Genomic DNA, 20209 nt, shown 5'->3' with positions numbered 1-20209 from the left:
TTACAGTTATAGCTTTCACCGAAACTGCGCAATTCTAGGTAGAAGCAAAATCAGTATAATTTAAGAATAACATGGCTTACAATGAACTGTCAAACGAGTAAATCATGGGTTGTCTAGAATAAGCCGACGGTGTGCGCTAAATATTCCTTGATCAAAAAGTTCACTTCGGGTTGCCACGCATCATAGACCAGATTAATAACAAACAATACTTTTTTATCGAATTTTTCCATTTAACAGAAGTGATATCTCCAATCTGATACCAACTTAAAAACGACAATGGCAACGTGACGATGAATTTACAGACATTTGTCTTGTGTTTCTCGACCAAGCTCAATAATGGACAGTCCTGGACACTTGATATGCTGAGTTGGCGCACTGTCTCCGTGACGGCTGTGAGCGCCACCACCGACCATCATAATCAATCTTTCATCTTTTCTAGGGACTTACATGTGCATGTACATGCACTTCACATGCCGCCTCTTCAAAATTAAAATTCGTGTACCTTTAGATTCAATGCTCATGGAACCTTGAAACCACATATATATAAATATATTTGTTTTGAATCGTGTTTTTCCCCGGGAAATTTCATCAGTCGGTGATGTTGAAAACACTAAAATCATTGCTGCGAAAAGAAGAACACAAATAGTCGTGCCAGTGATTTCATCGTTCGGAACCTTAGATTGCTTAGAGTAAATTGACAAGACAGGAAACACGTGTCACGCTCTTACACAGTTCACTTTCCCAGAACGATTAACCCTTTGAGGGCCAGAGTCAGTTTTTGTCGGATTTATAAAATGTGCACAAGTCAATTTATTTTGTAAGTTTTGTCAAAATTTTGATAGAAGACTGTAGGCAATGACATTTGATGTTCATTTGGTCCCAAATTACTTTAAAAATTACAAAAAATTATAAAAAATTGATAAAATTATGCACTAAAACGTTGGTGGGAAAAATTACAGCACTCGAAGGGTTACACTTCAACGACTGCTTTGTCGATGTTTCCACCAGTGAACAGCTCAAAACAAGCCTTCGGCATGTTCTCGAATCCGTCGTCGGTGAATGCATATCAAGGTTTAGTTTTCCCTGTTAACGAAAAGAGTGTCGCTTATATAGTCACGAAATTATCAGCTGTTTTAAAAAATTTAACAAAAGATTACAAAACTAGACTTTTAATGTTGGCCTAAAACAGTCAGCGTATCGCAGCCCTGCGTGAACAGCATCCGAGTTGTAAACAAAAGCAAATTATTTGTGCACGATTTTATTTTTTTAGATAGTACTCGTAACAAAATTAACATTATGTATACACTCGCGAATCCCGACGACCTATTCTTTAGGTTGCAGGCTGACAAAAAGAGTAAAATTCTCCCTCCTTAAATTTGCTCGCGAGATATTTTCCCCTCTGCTCATAATGAGAAAAAAATCGACCGACCGCCAAGAACTGTCTGGCCAACACATTTTTATTCCAAAAACGGCTTTCTATGTCAGTCCTTGATTCAATCATCACAAGTACATGATACAAAACTTTGCTGATCTGCGCCGAACGTGTTTCTAATGGGATACAGATCTTTGGTACCAGATGCTGCACGAGGTGAAAGTTCAAACGACTAAAATTTATTACCAACTTTGGTTCCGTGACAGGGATAGATCAACACCGACAATATAATTTACGATAATTGCTCATCCGGACTTGACCTCTTAAACTTCATATGCTTATTTCTAGTGATGCATCGTTGTCGGTCTGTAGCAGGTCAACTAACGTAGTGACAGAAAAAATGAAAGTGGCATGGTGACTTGACGTTCACTCGGGACCTGGGAGGTAAAACATTTGTCAAACTATGATGTGTGATCAACCGTGACTCCACGGAACTTGGTTCCGACTAACTTGACACCACAGAACCCTACCCTGGCTGACCGTACTCTCAGAACGGAAATCTAAAATAACTGTATACTGTAAGTTTATTATGAGCAGGACCGTTCTAGTTGGACGATCTGTCCCAAGTAAAATCATGAAACGATAGATATACCCCACTATTCTGATTGACATTCTATTCACGCACAATATGATAATGATTTTGTGTCTTAGATCTCTAAATGCCCATCATATACGTTGGCACTGTTTGGAAAATGGCGGCGCACTTTCCAAGCCCTCAATGAAGTCGTAAATTCAATGTCTATTTACTTTTCTTTGTAATAAATATCCTGGACATGACGTCATATTTGAGCAGTGTTCTGGATGAAAATCTTAAATACCGTTCCGTTTATGTTTTGTTCAAGGATGTCTTTTTTAACACGTGCACTTTCCTCTTTCGAAAACCTTAATATCAGAGAAGTCCTTTGCCAGTGTCGTCACGGTGACGTGTCACACATGCCGTGATGACATCACATCACGTGACAAATGCCATGAGATGATAAGTGGAGAGACAGTCCTTTGACAAATCAGTGATTCAAATATCGGGGTCGATCAAATTACGATCAAATTAAAGTGAGACTCCAGGAGACCTACGCTTTTTTTCTCTGAGTTGATATTGCCCGCTTGACCATTATCTACAGATTCTGAAGCAAAGTATCCAAAGTCGCGAAATTTGGACACATAAGCTCACAACATTGATGCTTGGCGAGTTGAGGCAGGGCTACCCGCAATAAGCAAGTATCACGTATACATTATTGTCTGTTTTTGTCTCCAGATTGCTATCACTGATGCAGAAAAGTTACTTTTGGCAGACTCGATTATCATCTCATACCTTAAACTCGATTTGTATGAGACTGCGAGCTGATCGGTAGCTTTTTAAACGCAGCTCGACAGATAGAAATAAAATAACTATATACTTTAGCATAAAATAAGTAATGAGTAACCTTAAACGATGCAAATCACTACCATGTCACATAGTCTAAGAAGATGTGCACTAATATTTTGACCACGAACTCTGTTGCGGATTTTCAAGGCGTGGTTACCGATAGTCAAGCACCTAATATCTTCGGAATACAGATCTCGTCCAAAATCTCTCGCAAACCGCTTGTCACGTGATACTTTAAGCTGAACTGACTGAGTACACTTGCATTTCTCGTACAAACGGGTGAAAAATATCTACAGGGCATTTGTTCTAGTGAATAATTCATTTTATTTATTGTTATAAGACGGATTTAGGAGTACTTTTTCCTCAAATGCAAATATTTGGATGTTTTCAATTACATGCAAACATAAAATGACAAATAACGAATAGTGAACAATAGACGGTGCATCAGAAAGTTCGAAAAGCCCATAAATCATTCATTTCATTCTCGAAGCAGTCCAAGCAAAGTGTGGTGTATCGCAGTGCAGAGCTAATTCGATAAAATCGAGGGAAGTAATGGTGTCACGATTGTCATCGGTGGGTATCATGAATCGCCCACATCGGTTACAACCATGAATTGCCCACGGGAAATTGACATCTCAGAGAACAAAGCTACATTTTGCTCAAGGTTCAGGCTTTCACGATGGCTTTGCCCAGGTTCCAACCAGTGAACAACTCAAAGAAAGCCTTCGGCATGTTCTCGAAGCCTTCCGTCCAATGCATATCTAGTTTAAGTTTCCCCTGTAAGAAAAAAAATATAATAAATAAATATATAAATGAATAAAAACAAAAAACAAACAAAAATACAGCTATTAGACTCATGAAATGCTGGCTGCTATGAAATTTATCACGGTTTCGAATTCTAGAGACGACGGTTTTTTTTCTTTTGTGAGACAATCATTAGAAACTTTTTACAAATCAGTATTACAGGTATAACTGGTATTACTAGTATCATTTGATTATTTCGTGACTGAAATACACAAAATGTTCCATTTTGTAACAACTGTTGCTACTTAAGGTAGAATGCACCAGATATGTGACAGATATTTGGACTCTCAAACTTTTCAATTTCTTTTCTGATTTACCACTCGTGGGGGTCCTTTTGAAGCCCTTGTGGAAAGAAAGACTTTTACCGTCTCAGTTTTTTGAAAACAAAATTTTTTATTTTTCTCCATAGACTTAACACAGGGGTGGCGGCCATTTTGAATTTCAAATATCGGCAAATCTTGTTGTAATTTGTCTCTACAGTACCAAAATGTGCAAGGCACCCCGACTTTCATTCTTGATTTTGAAAAAGAATGGTGGAACGAGTCATTGAGGAAACGGTTTGAGAAAAAGTTTAAGTCTTCCACACTTTCGAGGCGCATAGTACCTTAAAGAGCTCATCCTAAGTCCTGAAAATGATGAAAGGCAAAGTATATGCGCAATATTTCCCCGTATACGTAACTACAGTAGTCGGCATGGGAACGACAAAATGCCGTTTGTAGAACAGTGCCATCAATTATTGCATATACCTCTTTATCTATCATGGTTTTTAATAAAAATCTGTCTTTTTCTGAGATTTGAACCGGGGATTGCAAAACAAGCGACCCAGGCGCTGTGAGTTGCAGCCGTATTCAACTAACAATATTGTAATCACTGATTGTCTCAAGATATGCTCCCATTATCTTCATATCAGCATTCCCCTACGTAACTTTAGTACTTCCTAACTCGGTTTAATTAGACATTGGTATCAGGGGAAACGATGTCGATGTTTTGACACAAATGAGAAAATTAGCCAAAAAGTTTGCACATACAAACTATAAGGAAAGTATCTACAGAAACAAAAATTCAAAGAAAAAGTGAGCAAGAAAAGTTATCAAAATTTTGAAATATTAATTTTATGTAACTTGATGAGGGCATCCCTAGTAACCTACATAAAAAAATTGAAAACAATTTGACAAGCGCTACTACTTGCTGAAAATAAGCATTGTCTTACTGAATATGAACACGATCTGTGGGTTTTGTTCACATTGTCGACATCCCCCACATATTTTAGGGAGTATGGTCTTGAAGCGTAGGTCTATGGGTAAGATACCTACAGCCTAGGCAAGCAGCAGTTTGTATAAAGCAGCGTAATATAGATCCATTGATAAAAGCCAAGCATGCAGGATCGATCAATACACCAAGTGCAAATATACATGCAGCATTTACTTAAGGGGGCGCTGCACCAAACACAGCGTATTTTGCTCAAAAATTTCGTTGTCGCAAATATTCAATTTTAATTAATTTGTTAAACCAAGAATATAATATTGGTTGGGTTCACCTTTTAGCGTGTCAAGAAGTTGTAAGTTGCGTGATAAAGAAGTGTTAATTTATGCAAATTTATGCAAATCACCCGATTTCCAAGATTCTTTTTCTCCCAATTTTTAGATTTCCAAATAATTTAAGTCAACTCTGGCTGGGTCAAATTTTCTGAAATTTTCACATTATGTTCTTTAAATGCTATATAACAAAAAGATATAATTTTGCTTGGCAATAGCGTTCTTACATTTTGAATATGAGGCATTTAATTTTGCTAATCATATTTTTAATCACTTTTTTGAGTGTCAGTCTTTCAACCCATGCCGTTTTTAGAATGACGATAGATAATGCCAAATAAAATGGTCGTTTTTTTCCTACATATTCTCTTCTTTTAAGAGAAATATTACATTTCAGAAAATAGTGTCAATTTATTGAATTAAATTAATTTTCATCATTAATACAAAGGGGCTTTTTACCTCAAATATAGACCCCTTCATCCTTCGAGTAGTCTATTGCTACCATACTAAACTTTAGATTTTCTGCTTTTTAAAATTTTTTTTGTATATAGTATGAGAGGGGGGGTTTCCTTGTCATTTTAGATGAGAAATATTCCTTTGAAAGAAAAACTGTACAAGCACCTTAATGGACTTGCAAGTTCTGAAAACGGAAAGCACTATGCGGAGGATGACCTTGACATTTGAACAACTCCTGTGGATTTTTAGGACAGAGACGTTGAACACTGATTGACCGAGCTTCTGAACATTCGGTATGTCTTGCTTGCAAAATCTAGATATTCTACCATACGTTCTAGATAAACTGACAGGAAGGAGGATCCTTACATACCTGTAGGTACCATTCTGACATCTGCTTGTATGCTTCCGGAAATCTCTCTGATTTTGATAGACAAAGGAAGCCTTGACTTTTAATCTCTTCACTGACCATCATGAAATCTTGACAAGGCACTGGAATCAAAGAAAGATAGTGTTTGTCATATTTACTTGGTGCGACTGTAACGTAGGTCGATACTCAGTCCGCGCCATTTCCAAAATTGGCGACGCTATACCATAATATTTTTTCCTATCATTAGCCAATCAGCGGCTAGCGCGCCATCATTCAACTTATTGTCAGAGCTTTTAGCATGAAAGCGGACGTTGTTAGTGATGATTGAATGATCATTATATTATCTTCGAGTTGTAAGTTTTAAATGTTTGAATGTTGATATATTTACAAAGTATTTACAAATCCCAACAAAATAATTTAAAAAGGACATATTTCTCATCAAATTGTGATTTTTTCCATTTCACATATGGGAAGGGGGTGATATTAAGCGATGTAGCATTGTAAATATCCTGGTGACCCCATATTTTTAATTGATGCATATAATGTGCAATATCTGAACAACAATTTATGAGAAAATAAACAAAATTGTTGGATTGGGAACCTAAATAATTCTACAAAGTATAGATAAGGTGTGGTCATTACATTTAAGTTTGCAACAGCTTTAACTGTTGTTTCGGAAGACCTGAGAAGTGATAATTAAAATTCTTACACACATTTTCAGCGGAAAAATAGCTAAAACTTTAATTTATTATCCAGTTCGGTTCACATATAAATAAACAAGTACAGCATTTCAAGAAAGTAACTGAAAGTAAATATATAAGGTTGGGCAAAGCTTACGGGAGATTCATAATTTCTGTCATTCGAATGGGATAAAGTGGATGTATTTCAAATAGCGGCCAAATTAATCTTACATTATTGATTTTTTGTGGTAATCTCATCCTCACATACAAGTCTTACTGTTTGAGAAAAAAATTAGTGGCCCGATTACCCTTAACTTCTTCATTTTTTTCATCTTCATTTATAACCTAAACATATACAGTAGAAGCGAGAAACTTTGCTTTTGCTTTTGTAATCTTATATGTATAACCTGTAGAAATTCCCATTATATTGGTCGACCGCCAGAGACTTTTATGAGTCACTTAGGGGGGCATCATCGTATTTGGGGTACCGAGAATAGTATCTTACTCACAGACCCTGCAATTAGTTAACAAGTTAACAAGTAAAACTTCTCCCTTTCTGATAGGCTATAGTATTTCCTCCGACGGAGGAACCGTCAACGGCGATATTGTTTGCACATCATTGTAAAGCTGTTCACATTTTTCTGGCTGAGATGCTACTATATCTGTTTTGTCGCTCAATAACGGATAAGACAATAATACCCTTTGTAATATTCGAGGAGAAGGGGCCCGGACGTCCCCTGTCACTTACCCATTAAGGGTTCTTTCAGGTTGTACTGCGAAATGGCGCCACATAGACTGATGCGACCACACTTGTTCATGTGTCTACGAACAGTGACAGAAAACGTACCACCGACCTGCGAAAATACACATTGGTGAGAAATAAGCGATTTGTTTGAGTATTTTTTAGAATCAAAATACCTTGTGATTGTCAGTGGGTAACGTTTTTATCATTACGAAGAGAAATAAAATCAATCTACATTCGAGAAATGATTTCTTGAGATGAACATTAAAGAGGTAGAATGCGGTTCGGGACAGATACTACTCGGACTCGCAAACTTTGACAATGTGTTTTTGGGTCCCTCGTGTTTTTGGGTCCCTCGTTCAGTTTTTCGGGGTTCGTTTTGACTCTCACGGAACAACTGGAGTTTTCACAGGCTTATTTTTGCGAAACTCGACTATGTTATTTCGCCCACACAGAAGTGACGGTCATTTTGAAGTTCAAATGTCAGTAGATATAAGGTTACTGTAATTTTTTGTCGTTGGGATGGCTACAAGTGATTAAAAATCAAAAATATTTCCTAACAATGCCTTACATTGTCAAAATACACATCAACGCCGTTGGGGGCAGCTGCCTTCAAAGTCTCGTCAAGATCGACCGTTTTGTAATTGAAAGCTGCGTCAAAGCCGAGTTCCTTGAGGTACTTGACTTTCTCATCGGATCCGGCGTAGCCAATCACACGACATCCCTGTTAAAGAGAAAACTGATATCTGACCGACAAATGTGATACATTGCAACCACAATCGTATGGCGTCGATTTTTGTTCATTGAACGAGGTTGAAATTGAAGGCATATTCTTTAACATCATTCGATAGAGCCGGCGAATCTGTCTCTCAAAACAAAATGTATTTAACATATAGTTACTTTAAGTAAGGATGAGCAGTTTTCTTTTAACTCTGCTAGAGAAGGATTGCAATTATTGATTATATTAGAGTAAAATATTACCCCGGTGTCACCGACCATGATGCATCAAATTCACAATCACCGTTTAAGAGTCACAGAAATCAAATAGGATTTGGATATTTTGAGCAATGCTTATTTTCCCGGCCTTTCCGTACAAGCACTCTATCATGGCGCCTGGCCATGGCTTACCTTAATCTTTCCAATCTGTCCGACCAAACTACCCACCGCGCCCGCCGCTCCGTTGACCACGAGAGTTTCGCCCTCTTTCGGTTGGCAAATGTCGTTCATACCAAAGTAAGCCGTGTACCTGATAGGTATATTAGGGGAAACACTATGGTATTTACTAATTAGAGAATAATTTAATGGAAATTAAGATGCCTGCAATATGCATGGAGGAAAATTAAATTGAAACATAGATAGCACTAATGTATACTCAATATCAAGTTACGTCATAAGGTACCGATAGCTACAAGCGGAAGAAAATACATCTTATAAACAATGAGATACTTACATTTCGATGTTGGTAAGTTCATATGAATTTACAATGTAGGTTTGTAGGTTAAAGGTATACTGTCACCTGTTCAATTTTTGCCACAGTTACCATTGAAAGAGAAAATACAAGCAATCACATATTTCAAGCGGGTGGTCACTTTTTAAAAACAGCGCCCCCACATTGGCATTTTGAATACCAAGGTGACTGTATACCTTTAAACGGATAACTATTCCCTTTGAACAGAGATATATGACTAACGGATCCTAGGAGACAGGAGGTTAATATTAGAGAAATAGGTAGTTCGAAATCGGTAGTCATATAGTGTCGAAGTTAACATATTTTGCGAAAGCCAGAAAAAACTGAAAATATTGGAAACGCCTGAAAAAAAGAAGAAAACGAAAGAAAAGAAGAGAAGAGAGAAAAAGGTACGAATGGCATATTGGCATACTGACAATCCCCGGCCAAATAAATATCCATGCCTTAGGAATGATTTCCCTGTTGTTTGGTTTTCATCTTGCGAATATAACCGTCGTTTTATATCAGATCACAACGAGTCATTGTGAACGACATAGTCCCAAGTGGATGATAGACATAATTTACATTTTCTATTGTTATGAAAATGTAATAATTTGCTTGTTGATTAGCATATAAGTAGATCATTACAAACTGAGTGGTGGTTAGCCCCAAAATTTCCCTTGCGGAGAACCATTACGGTGCATTTTCTTTATATCAATATTGATTGGAAATCGATCTGCTCTAACATGTCTGTCGGTACAAAAATCATTAAACCATAGCCACAAATGGCGATGCTTGGTCGTATCACGAGACAAGTACATGATAGTATTAATGGCCCTTTTATATAATTTTAGCAAAGCAGATTAATGGCTCTGGACAGGAAAATTCACAACAAAATGGCTACCTGGGCTGTCATATTAGATTGTATTGTGGGACACTTTGTATGCGTTTTTCAGTGCATTTTCATCATACACAATTAAATGGGATCTGTTTATGTATGCCTGCATAATTCCTCCGCAGGTAAAAGATTACAACAAAAATGGCCGCCTATCGGCCGTATCGAATTATATATCACCAAAAATTGAAAAGGATAATTATGTGCCTGCCGACAATATTTAATCATATTGTGACAAGAACTGAAATGTTAAAGAACATTGTCCAAGCTTGTACCTAGTTTGAGTGACATTGGATCTTACATATCTGTATAGCGGCTCCGGATTGCCACCTGTCAATCATATATTGGGACTCAAATTTACATGTATGTGTATGTCGTAAAACATCGGCCTGGTATCCAGTTTGAGTGACATTGATTGAGGCGTGTCTGTATAGTGGCCTCTGTCCATGGCAAACGGCTTACGGCATACGGCATACGCCAGGCCATCACATTAGTCCGTTGGACCGTTCAAATGACTAAAACGACTGCAGGCAGATACAAAGTAAAGAAAACCAAAAAACAAACACTGCAACCAAAAAACCAAACCTTTAACCCTCGATTACCTTTTGTCATTACTTTTAATTTTCACCATCAGTGCGCCCTTCAGGCACCACATTTCATGATATCTGATTTCATTTCATTTTTTAGGCAGACTTCCATGCACTGTTATGATGAACATTTTAACTCATACTTTTCCTTTTGTTTTACATGTACCCATAAGTTTTCAATTCCGCATTTTACTATCACCATTTATGGTGTTTTTTTTCTATACCGTTTCTCTTGCTCACTCCATAAAGCGTGCTGGAATACTCATTTTCAGCTTATCGACATTCCCTTCACTGGATAAGGACCAATCTAATTATGGCTTTTGTTATTCATACAGATATTCCCTCATAGACTAATCCACACCAACACTTAAATACTTCAGCAACACACGGTTGCACAGTATTTGCTTTGTAATGAAATAGGGATTAAAGGTATACAGTCACATGTAATTTAAATATGCCCATATATGGTCAAAGGGGCGTTCCTTGGTATTAAGAATGCCCATGTGAGGGCGCTGTTTTTAAAGCGGCCACCCGCTTAAAATCTGTGATTTGTTAGATTTTCTCTTTCCATGGTAACTGTGGCAAAATTGGAACAGGTGACAGTATATCTTTAAACAAGAGTACGAACATTTGCCATGAAACAGACCCCGTCAAAAATTCACAGTATGATTATTAGTCCCCGCTATCGAAATGCAAGAGGGCTAATTGTTTTGCTCAAGTCCGTCTGTTTGTCTGTGTGTACATCTGTCCCTTTGTCTGTACGCTTTTCTTGAAGATGTCTGGACTTATTTCTCTCAAAATTTGTATTAGGGCGTAACCCTCTATCACAAACTGAAACTACTTTTTAGGTTTAAAATGTGCAAGTTCTAACTTACCCTATCAAGCCGACAGCTCCCAATGCTTGTTCGAGTGGAATCTCCGGTGGAAGGTGGTCAAGTTTGGTCATTATTCCCTGACCCTCGGAACTTACAAAATGACTTCGCCAGCCGCAAAGGACATCCGTCAAGACATTAGTACCGACCGGATAGTCTTTATGTTTACTTTGAACAACTCTTCATATCACGTGGGACGGAGAAAGATATAAGGAATTTCTGATGACATAGAGGACACTGGAGATAAGATTGATGATTGGTGGAAGTCACGGTCACTTAACTCTCAAATCCGTCTTCCAAGTCATATGTACAGACGACCTATTGCTTATACATATAATTATACCTATATCGATGTCGTTCTGACGTTGTATCTACGATTTGTTTGCATAAAACTGAGCGATCCCTCCATCGTTAGGGGAAACAAATGTGTTTCTTTTTAGAAAGTTATTTGAAAAAGCTTACAAAGATGGAGAAAAAAATATTCATCTCTAAATTCGTCCCGCAGAGTGTTTTTCGTTTTTTTTTGTTTTCGATGGCCATATTCCGATAGAGTATTGTTTTAAAATTCAAAATGTTATGGAAATAGTGGATCAACATAAGTTTGCAAGGCGAGTTTCTTAACATAAGTTTTTGATAGTCTTTAGACTGATGTGGAATGATTTATTCATAACACGATTGGAACTAATTTTGAATAATTGGCTAGTGAATAGTTTAATCTGCAAATGTAAGCTGATTAAGCTGATCTGCTTTCCTCTGTAAGCAATAATGCACTTGTTTTTCTATTGGTGCAAGATGCGAGGTATAATGATACTCAAATATGCAGATTACATTAATGAGCATTGTTTCGGTATTAAAATTCTATGCTAATGACCCTTAATCAATGTGGAATATTCATGTACCTCGGATCTTGCATTGTATATTGTTTTTATGAGTAACTTGCAATATTGCGACATTCAGCTATAGGGCACCAAATACTTTTGCGAAATTTAATAAATATCCAATTCTCTCAAATAAGTTCCAATCGGTTTTTTGAAATCATTACCAAGAAGAGTTCCACTTACTTCGCTACTTGCTGTCCCATCATTGTATCGCCCTCTTTCTGCCATTTGCCACTATATGGCCTGTTTGTAAATACAAATATCGTCAAACAAAAAAAAGAAACAAACAAAAAAAGCAAACAAACAAAAACCCACATTAATTTTGGGCTTAAGGAGTTGTTGAGTGTGCATCTAACTGGACACAACAGAACGGCCATAAACGATCGAATCTTTGTCAATGTAATGGGAAGTTGCCGGATGTACTCCACATATCAGTTCGTTTCTGAACCTTTGCAAAACTTGACAATCGCTTTCAATTGTTTCGAGCCGTCCTTGTCACCCGACCTTGGCTTCTCCAACAGAAGCCAGTGCCTGGTCATAAGGCCGACAAAGTGTGTGTATTTATTTTGTCTAGTATTATTTTTGTCAGTAATGTTTTGTATGAGAAATCGAGGGTAGGTGTCAGAAGCGCGAAAGCCTACTGTAGCATTGGTTGACGGAAAAGAGCTTTAAAAAGCTCACTGAAAGAAAAAAGTATTAAAAGTACGAAAGCAATTGCAACTTCTGGCATCTTTAGAACCACAAAAGGGCCTACCGTGGAAAACTTTAAACGCCAGACTACGATATAACGACCTTTTTGACATTTAAGTTAACAGTGTTACAATAAGTTAATGTTTGCTGTTTAAAAGACATTCTCTGACAAAGCCCTACATGGAAAAATGTATGAATAGCTACATTTCAGATTGGTAACACAACACCACCACCACCACCACCAACAACAACAACAAGAAATAAATATATTACTCGCAACAGTGGCTGACTGACTACGCCTGCGCAGGTTCAATGTACTATGCGAATAACCGGATGTGTCCCCGACTAAATTCAGAGACACTGCATTGTTTTTTATTTCTTTCGAAGAAACAAATACAAAACAAGTAAAGTATTGTCTTTTAACTCGCCATTAACAAAATCTATGACTGCCATTAGTCCCTGAGCATCCTCCCTGTAGTCGTTGATACAAGATATAGTTACCATTACACCATAAAAGCACAAGAGAGAAAACTGTCGTGCACATGAACGAGATTAACAGTTGGAATGCTGGGATTGAACATGCAGACGACACAGCACGTTCACATTTAGAAAAGCGCCCTCTGTGTTAATAACTAGATGCAAATTGCCAGTCATTAGACATAAAGGTTTCCAGCTTGCAATTGGAAGTTGGGCAGTGTAGTTGTTATTGCAACGGTGATGATGGAACAGTACGCCGCTTATTGAACACATCGGGTTGTTCTCATGGTAAATGAACATGTTATGTATAATATTGCCGTTTATTTCAAACTTTTCTGACAAATTAAACAGAAAATCTATACCTGCCGGGTCTGACAAAGCACGTGTGAACACATCAGTGGGTGACCAAGTAAACTGGATGTTTGAATTTATTGTTCATGCAATGCGCAGTGGTATAGCAAGTAACAACTCATACTATTTTATTCTTTCTTATTACTTTATTACTTATTATGAAACAATACTATTATTGACCACGCAAGCGTCGACTCTGAATCTTCAGACGGAAATAATACTAATAGTATCGGACATGTACATGGAGAACACTGGGCCCAATCTTTAATACGAATACATGGGGTTTGCTATAGGACTCCCATAGCTTTTTGAGACAACTGGACCCCCTTAAGGTAGAACGCACCTCGGGGACAGACATTCGGACTCTCAAACTTTTACAATTCTCTTCTGATATACCACATGTGGGGGTTCATTTTAAAGCTCTTGGTGAAAGAAAACTTTTCACCGGCTTAGTTTTTCGAAATTCGAAAAAAATATTTTTCTCCATAGAGTTAACACAGGGATGGCGGCCATTTTGAATTTCTAATATCGGTAAATCTTGGGTAATTTGTTTCTCTAGTACCAAAATTTGCATGGTGACCCCCTGTTTTTATTCTTGATTTTGAAAGAGAATGATTGAAAGATTCCTTGAGGAAAGTTTGTGCAAAAGTTTAAGTCTTTCACTTTCGAGGTGCATACTACCTTAATTATAGTGCTTTTGTAAAATGGTCAGGTTGGGCCTAGTCTTCTGCTGTCACGCCACGTTTTCATTATTAGAGAGGTTTGGCTACACGTTTTACGTGAACGTGAACGCGAAGAATTCACGTTGACGTTGGCGTACACGTTCACGTTCAAAAATCCATTTGGCTACGCGTCACGTCATCCGTTCGTGTGGCACGCGCAAGAAATGATTCGGCCCGGCTTGGATGCGCGTGGTCTGTTTCCGCAAACAGGGATATAGCTCAATGGTTATCCGGTATGCCGCGAATCGACGAAGAAATTTCACATAAAAAATAACGTCAACACTTAAATATCTTTGAGGATGTCACTATCATATGTCCAACAAACAATGTGCATGAATGATTCACAGTTTATACCATGTTTTACCTAAAGATGAGAATAAATTTACACGTTTACAAATTACGTGAAAACAGCTGTCTCCACGTAAATACGCGACGCCGGCTCCGTGTACGTGAAGGACGTACGCACAAGTCGATGACATCATCGCAGAAACTCGTGACGTTACGCGTTCACGTTCACGTAAAACGTGTAGCCAAACCTGTCTATTGCCCTTATTACCTCATTCCAGGGTCGAGTGAGTGGTAGACAGCTTCACACAAAAATTCTGAAATGATGAAGTGAAACGTGTTAATGACGCAAGGTGACATAGCAAATCTCTTAGCAACATAGCGCTCAATGGTGCTACAATTGATATGTCACAATGTACTGATCACGAATAATTGTTAACACACTGACAGTAGAGGGGAGAAGGATTGGTTAGTTGTTTGGCTGCCATGCAAAAACATGTGACGCCTTATTTTCTCTCGAAGCCCCTCGACGGCTTTTTTGAGAGACACATTTATTAACTTACAGAGCCAAATGTAAATAACTGTGATATCATGTTAACAAACAAATGTACACAGAATTGGTCTTAAAAAGTAACTATTTAGCTTTAAAGATGACATTATCATGACATTATAAATATTAATTGTTGAAAGAAACGTACTGCAGCACAACGTCGACAGCTAGCCATGCGTATCTTTATCAGGATGTTGGAAAGTTAAAAGAAGCTATCCATACTGAAGTCACTCTCGTTCGCTTAGCAGCTCTACCTTCAACCGTATGGTGATGCGCCCTAAACGGTCTTCATAACAAGCGCGGCTCATCAAGCTCAACTGCTGAGGGCGCTAGCACACTGAGACGTACGTCTACCCCCACTACAACAAGATTACTGATTTAAGACAATGTGATTGCCATAGCAGTCATTGTGATTACTATCGTTTTGAAATCAAGTTTGTTCTAGGTTTTACGTAAACATTCGAAACAATCTACTACTAAGGGAACGAGCATTGTTTAACGGTAAGGAGCGGAAAGTAATTCTTTCGTCGGCCTTTGTTGTCATGGCCCCCTCATGACGTCAGCCAAAATTTGCAGAGCCCCCATCTGTCGGCAAGAAATTTTTTTATGGCATTTTGTGCCTCCCACTACTGCCAACATAAAGACGTAGAGGCGAGCACCAACTTATCCCATAAGCTTAAGCTCTCACTATCATGATATATAGTGTATATCTTTCAGTCTGAATGTATGATATATATACAGGGCTCGAAATTAACTTTTTGCCCTGGTAGTCCACTTGGGCTACCATTTTCTGAAGTTGGTAGTCCAGTGACAATGGCTGGTAGTCCATGCATATTTTAGTTTAGGGATATTGTTTTTCATTAACCAGACAAGAAAAAGCAATTTTTCAAAATTCTGCCCATGAAGTGAATTTTCTAGTCATTTGATGTGGATACGTAACACACCTAGTACCAAAAGGAAACAGGTATAAGCCCCCCCCCCCAAAAAAAAATGTTTCTGGCACTTGACAGTGATTCAAAGTGACGCGGTTTTCGTTTTTACCTTTTTTTCCTTAACAATGCTGGTCTAGCACTATTGATGCAACAGTTATTGTCTTTTATCACTGGCTGCATAATACTTCGTTTTCTGTTTAGCATTTTTGGACATGCAAACAGGGATATCAAGGACAGCTGTACTGATCAGTATGTAACCCAATAAAAATGCCATGACGCGCAGGTTCTGAAATGACGCACGCGGTGACCAGAAACGATCTTTTTTAGCCTAATGGACAACAGTGATACTAAAAAATTAGTGATGTATTGGCAACTTGTTTCATCCTCAGAGTTGTACGAAATTTGATAGTCGTCACGACAACGACCACGACCTTCGAAGTACTCGACGAGACTTGACATACTGTAGCAGCGCTAAAAATAGGCCATGGACTTTCTGTAGGGAGGAGGCATATTGACGGTCAGCATTACACTGTTCACAAGCACATACTGAAAATGATCGTCAGTAATTGAAATACAGCTGTTTTTCTGTATAACTTTAGAAAACTGGTTTATGAAATATTTGTTTTCTGCCCTATTCTGAGTGATTTATCGCTATGATTTGCATTGAGTGCAAGTTGGAGGCCCCATGTTATTGTACCCTGGAATTTTCAAGGCTCGCTTGAACCCCTTTTCTGTGCCGCCCCTTTTTCTTCCGGTCCCTCTCCTCTGACATTAATAATGCCTGTTCCCTAGTGGTTTGAAAGCATGTACATACCATAAATGTAGACACAAATAATCCAATCACTCAGGGGAGGTACGAAATCGAAACATATTATCCTACATCCACTGTCGTTATCGCCCTGAATCCTAGAGCTTATCTCTACAGACTACTCACCGCCATCTTTTATTTCTGGGAGCTCCTCTTCCACAAGTTTCAAATCACTGTCCTTGGGGGACCCGACAAAATGTTTTACAAGAACGAACTTCCTGGCTTTCACCATGACGAACAGACTTCTACAAGAAAGAAAAATTCTCCGTAATTTACCAACAGTCAACTCTGCCTACGCTGCCGCGTTGTGTGTTTATAGGGAAGAGAAACTTTGCCCACGACTGCAGTGGACGTGTCACTGGTATGTAACCTATTGACATGTACCTTTGCCATTTACCCCTTCACCCTTGATAAAACGCCACTGATAAGGGGCTGTGGATAATTAAAGGGACAAAGTCGGCCATTTTTCATGAATTTTGTTTGATACGAGATACTACTTATATTGTTTGACATGTTGAAAGATACTGATTGAATGGGTGACCAAGGTATATATTTGACCCCGGTTTTAGACACGACACATGAAAACATCGCGAAAATGAATTAATGGATATGACCATTAATTCATTTTCGCCATCGTTTCATTTACTTTGTCTAAAATCGGGGCTGAATATATGCATGGTCACCCATTCAATCAGTATCTTTCAACATGTCAAATAATTTAAGTAGTGTCTCGTATCAAACAAAATTCATAAAAAATGGGCGACTTAGTCCCTTTAAAGCATGCGCACGGTAAACAAAACTAAGTGCGTTTGGACTTAACCCCTTCCCCTTCCCTTAAACGAAAGTTAGAAGTGCGAAAATCTAACTGGGCCCTCCCCCCCCCCCCCCCATGCCGCCTCTGTTAAAAATCAATCTCTGTTCAGCGCCAACCCAACAATGACGCAACCAATAGAATGAAACGAAACAGTGTATCAAAAATGATCGTCACGTTATTTTACTCGTGCACTGATTCACATATATATGTCAAAAGAATGCTGGTGTAGCCCCTGTGCCGTACGTTACTTGCCTGGTACACGCCAAACAATATTGCGCGATATTTTGCGATACATTAAAACTTGAAGCGAGATGTTGATGCGTTTTTTGCGCACGGTAATCGAAATACAGCCAAACCCCCTCCCCCTAAACACAGAAGTTGCGTTTACCGTGCGCGTGTCCACGGCCCCCTAAGTGTATCGTTTATAACTCATCGATTGAGTTCAGTAAGGTTTCACTTTACACCATGTTCGGTCGCCACGTCTGTAGTACCGTGGACTAAAACGACATTTCTCCGTACTGTTTCAAATTTCTCTTCTAGGAGACAATTCTCCGTACTGTTTACAATTTCTCTACTGGGAGACGATTCTCTGTACTGTTTCAAATTACTCTGCTGAAGAGAAAAGTTTCCCTACTGTTTCAAATTTCTCTGTCAGGAGACAATTCTCTGTATTTTTTTCAAATTTCTCTCCACTGTTTCAAAATTCTTCGTACTGTCACAGGCGGCCCAAACGTATTGATTTTTCTCACTGTTTTCTCTATCAGTTCCTCTCCTTTTCGTCATGCTCTGACTTATCGGAGTAAATAAATAAATAGATAAATAAATAAATAAATAAATAAATAAATAAATAATAATAAATAAATAAATAAATGATTACATAACCTAACCTAGCCTCTTGACTCTTTATTTATTTAAACCCCATTACAAGGACGTTTATCTCTCATATACACACGTCTTGTAATTAATTAGTCAACACAACTAATTATGCTAATCTATGGGCTTATCAGGGATTTCATGGGTTGGTCAACATTACGAAAGATAGGAAAAGTTTCTAAAATTTACTATTGTCGGTGGTGTTATATTTTTGATTTTGTTCAAGTTGTCGCTTTCTTGTTTTATGTTCTGTTTCTCCGATAATGCGTTGTATTTCATTGTTTTTGTATTGTCGGTCTGAAGCTTTTCACTAAATTGCGTGACTTTCTATGTGAAATCGCCTTCGTTGTTTCATGTTATATATCGTAATGTTTTGCCTTTTGACCTGGCCCTTGAATGTTGCTGTGGTGTAGCATGAGTTTCTCTGTAAGTACTGGAATGTATCTGTTGGTGTTGTGTGTGTCTTGATGACGAGAATAATTATTCTCATTTCTGTCGCGTGAAATGTAATGTCGGCGATTTCTGGTGAAACTGGAGAACCCATACTACACTACTACTATTTGACGGTAAAAATCATCTCGCATAGCTGTCATGTATTTCATTGGTGGTTGTCTGATTATGTAACAGTTTGATGATTTTTCCTGATTTAACCTTTTAGCTCGGCTAGGAAGAAGGCGAAAGACAATATAAACAGCAAGCAGTCTCATCAACATAAATAAGTAACTGCTTTCGCCAAACAAAACCAAACCACAAACAGCCTTTTTCAAGGACAACACAAATGAAAAGAGAACTAACGTTACAAAAAATGGAAAACCCAGAAAACATAAGACACAAATCCAAATACAATAGAATCGCCATGGCTAATCAACACTTTACATAAAACAGCCAAACATGCTATACACTTACAATATACCGGTACACAATATCATACACAAAACGCAAACAACTCAGGTATGAACGATGTGTGGAGTTGCTTTCCGTATACTAACTAGTAAGTTTTTAATCATGAATTCATTAATGAATGATTTAATTTGAAACATTGCAGAGGAATTTTTAACAGTAGAGAGAAAGTTGAAACAGTTCGGAAAAATTGTCTCCTAGCAGAGAAATTTGAAACGGTATGGAGAATTGTGAAAGCAATTTGAAACAGTACGGAGAATTGTCAGAGAAATTTGAAACAGTACGGAGAATTGTTTCCAAGCAGAGAAATTTGAAACAGTAAGGAGAATTGTCAGAGAAATTTGAAACACTACAGAGAATTGTTTCCTAGCAGAGAAATTTGAAACAGTACGGAGAATTGTCAAAGAAATTTGAAACAGTACGGAGAAGTGTTTCCTAGCCGAGAAATTTGAAACAGTGATGATAATTTTCAGAGAAATTTGAAACAGTACGGAGAATATTCTCCTAGCAGAGAAATTTGAACAATTGTCGTTTTCGTACTGATGGGAACCAGAACGCCAGAGTATATATCGCCTCTGAATCCAAAAGTCAACATCATCGTCAAATGTATGTCATTCTTGTATAACAGTCCGTTGTACATCACAAAATAAGCCTCGTATGTTTGAAGTTTTGAGTGTGTATACGGTGTTCGATACAGTCATAGCAATGCATTGTGGGATGACCGAGAAAAAGGTCTATTATGGTACCAGATG

General features: G+C 38.0%; 1 protein-coding gene across 1 annotated transcript; it reads right to left on the bottom strand.

Moving 5' to 3' along the window:
• Window positions 1–3284: 3284 nt before the first annotated feature.
• LOC139142984 (prostaglandin reductase 1-like) lies at window positions 3285–17102 on the bottom strand. Its single transcript, XM_070713179.1, has 9 exons — window positions 16997–17102; window positions 14852–14897; window positions 12239–12298; window positions 11181–11357; window positions 8505–8622; window positions 7948–8100; window positions 7383–7488; window positions 5958–6076; window positions 3285–3572 (listed from the first exon to the last, which is right to left on the bottom strand). The coding sequence occupies exons 1-9, from the start codon at window positions 17100–17102 to the stop codon at window positions 3462–3464; spliced, it is 996 nt and encodes a 331-aa protein (XP_070569280.1). The 3' UTR covers window positions 3285–3461.
• Between the last annotated feature and the right edge of the window lie 3107 nt (window positions 17103–20209).

The sequence above is a fragment of the Ptychodera flava genome, chromosome 1 (assembly GCF_041260155.1).
Source record: "Ptychodera flava strain L36383 chromosome 1, AS_Pfla_20210202, whole genome shotgun sequence".
NCBI classification, from domain to species: Eukaryota; Metazoa; Hemichordata; class Enteropneusta; family Ptychoderidae; genus Ptychodera; species Ptychodera flava.
The sequence above is the reverse complement of the archived record's forward strand: the minus strand, read 5'-3'. Positions and strand labels throughout refer to the sequence as shown.

Bases quoted from the DNA above. Each gene is read 5' to 3' on its own strand.
- LOC139142984 (XM_070713179.1), bottom strand. From the start codon at position 17,102: ATGGTGAAAGCCAGGAAGTTCGTTCTTGTAAAACATTTTGTCGGGTCC. The intron at 12,299-14,851 runs GTAATAAGGGCA...ATTTACAAACAG, and splicing joins TCACTCGACCCTGGAATGAG to GCCATATAGTGGCAAATGGC. The intron at 7,489-7,947 runs GTAAGGCATTGT...GTATTTTCGCAG, and splicing joins TTGATGTGTATTTTGACAAT to GTCGGTGGTACGTTTTCTGT.